The sequence below is a fragment of the Calliphora vicina genome, chromosome 1 (assembly GCF_958450345.1).
Source record: "Calliphora vicina chromosome 1, idCalVici1.1, whole genome shotgun sequence".
NCBI classification, from domain to species: Eukaryota; Metazoa; Arthropoda; class Insecta; order Diptera; family Calliphoridae; genus Calliphora; species Calliphora vicina.
Genome location: NC_088780.1, coordinates 96,003,769 through 96,010,374, shown reverse-complemented (window position 1 = coordinate 96,010,374; position 6,606 = coordinate 96,003,769). Strand labels below are relative to the sequence as shown.

Genomic DNA, 6,606 nt, shown 5'->3' with positions numbered 1-6,606 from the left:
GAAACCAAATCAAGTGAAAATGTGTTACATTCTTATAATAAATTTTCCCTTATTTGTGCAAAAAAAAAAATAATTTACATTTACATTCTACAACATTTCATTTTCAATTTATATCACCTTCAACCATGTTGTAGGAAAAAGGAATGAAATGAAAACCTTTTTACTTTATTTTTATTTTCCTGGTTAACCAATGCAACAATAAATCTCTTAGAAAAACGTTTATAAATTTTGTGGAAATCTTGGGCTGCTGCCTCATCTTTTCATTTTATTGTGTTTTAGACTGATTTAGTTGAAAGTAGATACATACTGCTTCTTGCTAGCATGTTGTCATTGTCACTTTTGTGTGCAGAAATGTGTATGTTTCTTAGCAGAATGGTTGGTATTTGAAGGTACATAAATAGTTGTATTTGTGTGTGTATTACCACAAAATATGCCTGATATTTCGCCAAAAAATAAAAAAGATAATTTATCATTTTGTTAGAATGAAAATATTTCAACACTTTTGGGAATTTTTTTCAGGTTTCATTTAAGAATTTAGTTTAAAGCTCGTTTGGCACATGTGAATGCTACATTTAAATTGAAACTTTGTGGAACTGAAATGTTATACCTTTTTCTTGTCAACTGCTATGGAAAATACTTAAAAATTTTGTAAATAAATTAAGAAAATTGAAATTTGGTTTTGTATTTATATTCGTGCAGTTACTTTCGCGTAATCACAAATTTGTTCATTACACTCAAGTAATCTAGAAATAAGATTCTTATTAACACTTGTTTTTCAGATGATCCTTCGTGATCAGAAAAGAACCTTCTTTGATCATCAGAAGATGGCGTTTGACGTTTCAAAATATCCTTTGTTTGCATTTTACTGGTAGAAGGCTTAAAAATTATTAATCAACGGCAATGGTACAACTGATACCTGGAATTATTTGCAACAAACATATTGCTTGTATTGTTTTTGTCCAGAAGAACCTTCACATCCCCATTTGCAAAAGAGAGTTAATTTGCAATTTCCATATTTCTTCAAATCAATCCCTTGAAATGACAGTAGCAAGGGTTGAACTGTATGATCATTATACATTATGGAGGCCGTTAGTTAGTGTGGAGCAAAATTAAAGGTCGATGTTTCTTACTAAAATTAAAGTTAAGTTTGTTAGAGGATACCTTTTCTCAAAATATCTTTGAAAGAAATATGAAAAAAATTATAAAAAACCTTAAAAAGGGCCGTTTTATGCTTTGACCCAGCTCACCAAATATTGAGCCCAGGACAAGGGGTATCTTAAAATTATTATCAATGAGATCATCCATCGACACACCCTCGTGTAGTGAAATTAACATAAATTTCGAGTTTTAAGAAATTAACTGATTCAAGTCCCCATAGAATTCGAAAACTACATATTGATGGGTATACACGATTCGGTACAGACCACAGTGGGGCAGAATCAAAATTTTTTTTAAATAAATTTGGCATTCCTAAACGGCTGGTCCGATCGGGATAAAATTTGACGTGGGCGTAGACAAGGGGTACTCGAGTTTAATATATTAAAATGGACTCTACAAATCATCCAGCGACGGCGAAAAAGTGCAATATTTTCGAAGAACGCAGTTTTAAAGAGGCATATTTTTGAATCTAATTGACAATTTTTTTTTTGTAAGACAAAAATTTACATATCTGAACAAAAAATAAAAATTAATTCCGAATAAATGTGGATCAAATTGTTCCTAATATTTGAAATTCAATACTGAGTATTAACACTTTTCAAATTTAAAATATTATTGAAATCAGTCGGTATTTCACAAAATCGTTTCGAAAAACATTTATTGTTTACACGATAGTATTACAAATATTTTATTTCTTTGTTGATTGATATTTTTCTAAAAATTTTATTTTTATTTTATATTTTCTTGACATTTTTATTTGCCTTATTTGTTTTTATAAATACATACCCGATACATATGAAAATAAAAAGTTTTTGAATTGTTTTAAACAAATATTCAATACCGACCGTAAATCAAAAAAATCATTTGTATGTTTTGAAAATCTAATACAAATTTTGTTTAGACGATGAAATTCCGCATTTCCTTTGAGGTTTGGAAAATACTTTGGGGACGAATAAGGAACACTTAATGTTTCTATAGCAGCTTCTGTTTTCTGATCCCAGCTTTGGGATTTTGGAACATGAAATCTTGATAAAAAATTGGTCAAATTGCGAAGGGTGTAGGGGCGACATATTCGAAAAATAGGACATGTTTTTTAGACCAAAATGTTCTCCGTAAAGATACCTTACAGAAACACATAGTGGGGAGAGTATATTGGATTTCTGCAGATGTTGATAACGCCCAAAAATGTTACTCTAGCATCCACCTTAAAGTATACCGATCGACTCAGAGTAGATTAAAATATGTCCGTCCGGCCATCCATCTGGCTGGCTGTCCATGTAAACCTTGTACGCAAAGCACAGTTCGCAATTTTTTAAGATATTTCGATAAAATTTGGTAAATATAATTTTTTCGGTCCAAGAACTGAGCCTAATGAAACTTTCAGAAATCAATCCATTATATCACCTAGACCCCATACAAATGTCCTCCCGAAATTGGACTTTATAGGTCGTATATGTTTAATATATAAAGGTATCTACACAAGTTTTGCTCCAAATAAGTTTTATATATACGGAATTCATGTCATCAAATTTTATTATGATCTGTCCCTAATTAGTCATAGCTCCCATATAAGACCCACTTTCGAAAAGCACTTTAAAGTGCATAAATCTCTCAAAAATCTTGGTATGCACATAAAATTCAACATAAATAACTTTCCTATATGTGACATAAATCACACGACCTAATTTCGTGATGATCGGTCTATAATTGGTCATAGCTCCCATATAAGGACCATATCCGAAAATCACTCTCGAATATAAATTATTGAAATTTCAAAAGAAAAATGTTTTTGGTCATTTATTTAAGGTACGTTCACATATGACAAATATTTGACGAAAAAGACGTAACAACTAAATAAAATATATTTCAATTCTTTTATTTATTTCAAAAACTTATTTTACTTTGGACGATTCAAAACAAACAATTTAGTTTTATTTTATTTGATGCTGTTTGATCTTACAAAACACTTGTAAGAGTAAACACGTCAAACAAATTTTTTATAAAAAAAGTGGTTACGCTTTTTAGACCAAATATTTGACATGTTTTAAAAGAAAAATGTGTTTGATCATTTACTAAGTGTTGTAATTCTTGTTTTGAATAAAAACAAAAAAATCTACTATTTTTTGAATTTTTAAATTGAAAATCGTTTATATTTGGATCCATAATTGAAATCTTTTGCACATTATTGGTAATTTAGTTGTCTAACTAACAAAAAAGCGAAGGTATGGCAAAATTTATAAATTTCAATTTTGAAATGCCAGTGATTCGGAAATTATATTTAACATCAGATGGGAAACAAAAAATGGCATGTGTTTAAAATTTGGACATGTCGAAGGTACTGTACGCCACAGCCCCTGGTCCATTTATAGGACCCATTTTAATAACCTAAACTCCTTGGCTATATCCACGTCAAATTTTATCTCGATCGGACCAGCCGTTTAGAAATGCCAAATTTATTTCCAAGAAATTTTCATTCTTCCCCACTGTGCATCCGAATATAATACTCTTGCTTGTTATACCTACACCACCATATTGGGGAGGGTATAATGAGTTTGTGCACATGTTTGTAACGCCCAAAAATATTAGTCTAACACCCACCTTAAAGTATACCGATTGACTTAGAATCACTTTCTGAGTCGATTAAACGATGTCCGTCCGTTCGTCTGTCTGGCTGTCCATATAAACCTTGTGCGCAGAGTACAGGTCGCAATTTTGAAGATATTTCTTTAAACCAAGCCTATTGAAACTAGCTGAAATCGGTCTATTATTTCACCTTGCCCCCATACAAATGTCCTTCCGAAATTGGACTTTATCGGTCATAAATGTTTAATTTATATATGTATCTCCACAAATTCAGCTCCAAATAAGTTTTATATATACAAAATTCATATCACTAAATTTTGTTATTATTAGTCCATAATTAGTCATAGCTTCCATATAGACCCGCTTCCGAAAATCACTTTAACGAGCATAAATCGCTTAAAAATGTTTGTATACACGCAAAATGCACCATAGTTAACTTTCATATAGATATAAATCACACGACCTATTTTTATGGAGATCACTTCATAATTGGTCTTAGCTTCCATATAAGGACCACTTCCAAAAATCAATATAAATTATTGAAATTTTAAAAGAAAAATGTTTTTACTCTTTTACTTAGTGTAGGGTATTATATGGTCGGGCTTGACTTTCTTACTTGTTTTTGTTTTCACATAGTGTTTTTACTAATACATTCTTAGCAACTGAGTTAGGTTTTTAACGGGAGAGTTTCCAATCTATGTGAATTTATCTACCGGTTATACTTATTATATGTATGATAATTTTTGTAAATGAATTTTGTAAGAAACAGTAAACTAATTATTTTTAAATATTTTAATTACAGTTGAAAGCGGTATAATCCCACGGAAAAGCCGGACGTTCGGCAACACTATTCCGTGTCGAAATGCCAATACCAATATATACTATGTAAGAAAAAATTGTAAATATTTACAATTTCAAAAAAACAAAGAAATGATTTCTTTGTTTTAATACATTTTATAATTGTGAGGCGGTAAATAAATCTTACAGTGGAGTCATTAAAAATAGCACAATTTAAGTGCTTTATTTAATTTTTTTTCCATAATGTTTTCATCAACTACAATTTATTTTTATAATTGCCAACATACGAAATAAAATTAGCTATTCACACATACTAGACAAATAATTACACTAAAGTTTAATAAGTTGTATAGATAATTTAGTCGTTTATGATCACTCTTTAAGAATCACAAAATGCTATTAAAGTCTACACTATTCTAATTAGATTTGGTTTTTTATTGATATCAACCGACCGTACTAATTTAAATGCATTTTAGCTGCCAACTAGAGCAGGTTGCATGTATGTATGTCGGTTATCTCTATGACAATTGATGCGCTGAGGGGTTTAGCTCTTTATTTTATACTCATCAAGAATTCTGACGCGTAAACAAGTGCCAGTATCTCAGTATAAAAACTGGTATACGATCTCAATACATCTTATTATTATTCTCAAATTGTTGTGATATAGACATCAACCAATCTTCTAATAATAAGAAAATTTATTTAATTCTTTAATCATGGATCTTACTGGTAAAAATGTAGTTTTTGTAGCCGGTTTGGGTGGCATTGGTTTTGAGGCCTGTAAACAACTTATGACCAGGAATGCTGCTGTAAGTATTGTTACTTATTTCTGAAATCAAAATGTTCCTTAATGTATGAGTATTCACTATATGTGTTGATGGGTTTTGCATCCCTTAGTATTTGATCATATTGGATGTGATGGAAAATGACAAAGCTATACAAGAATTGCAGGCCATGAATCCTAAAACAAAAGTTATATATATGAAATTTGATGTCACCGATAAAACATCCATTAAAAACACATTCAATCAAATTGTCAGCACCGTGACGTACATTGATGTGTTGGTAAACGGTGCAGGTGTCATTGCGGACCGTAATATTGAATTCACAATTAACGTAAATTTGATTGGCCTTATTAATACCACAATGGAGGCTCTTCCTTACATGGACAAAACCCAAAAAGGACGCGGTGGTGTGATTTTGAATATTGCTTCGGTTTTGGGCTTAGAGCCATGTTCACCAATTTGTGTGTACAGCGCATCCAAGTTTGGTGTTGTCGGTTTCACACGTTCCTTATCGGTAAGTTATATTTTTGAACTGTGACTTTTTAAATTAATTCGACTCTAAAAACTTTATGCCCTCATTTTCAGGATCCTTATTATTATAACCGTTCTGGTGTTGTAATAACTGCACTTTGTCCTGGTCTAACTGAAAGTCCAATGACAGCTAACCCAAAAATTAGTGATACCTTCGAATATTCGAAACCTTTAACCGACCAAATATTTTCGGCTTACCGTCAACCGGCTGCCAAAGCTGGGGAACATTTGGTGCAAATTATTGAGATGGCACAAAACGGAACAATGTGGATCAGTGATAGAATGAAAATGACAAAGGTTGAACCCAAAGTTTTCTGGCAGCCTTGAAAAGTAAATTGTTGCAGTTGTACATACATATGTATGTACCTCAATTATACTACTTATTTGCTATAAGATAAACGTTTTTATATTTGCTATTATTAATTAACTAAATCGTAAATAAGTGTAATTTAGAAAGTAAATAAAATTAGACTTTCGATTTTCATTCTGCTCAGTAGGGCATGAATGTAACTTAATCTAAATAAAATGTTATATCCATTAATATTTAATATCTTTAAGCTTTAGAGACCAAGGCGGCAAATAACATGAAACATTTTAAAACAGTGGCTAGCCTATAGCTTTGAAAGTTCTTAAGAATTTCGTTAAAATAGCCAGATACCATAATTGTTATTTATGCAAACTGCCTTAGAAATACTTTTAGCAGGGACTGTAAATAACGGTTATCTAGCAAATTTTGAGCTCAAAAACACTC

The 6,606-nt window shown here is 31.1% G+C and overlaps 1 protein-coding gene across 1 annotated transcript; it reads left to right on the top strand.

Annotated features, from left to right (window-relative positions):
- The first annotated feature begins 5,219 nt into the window (after positions 1-5,219).
- Positions 5,220-6,220, top strand: LOC135952336 (alcohol dehydrogenase-like). Its single transcript, XM_065502263.1, has 3 exons — positions 5,220-5,348; positions 5,437-5,838; positions 5,910-6,220. Exons 1-3 carry the CDS (start codon positions 5,256-5,258, stop codon positions 6,180-6,182), a joined length of 768 nt encoding a protein of 255 aa, XP_065358335.1. The 5' UTR covers positions 5,220-5,255; the 3' UTR covers positions 6,183-6,220.
- Positions 6,221-6,606: the final 386 nt, after the last annotated feature.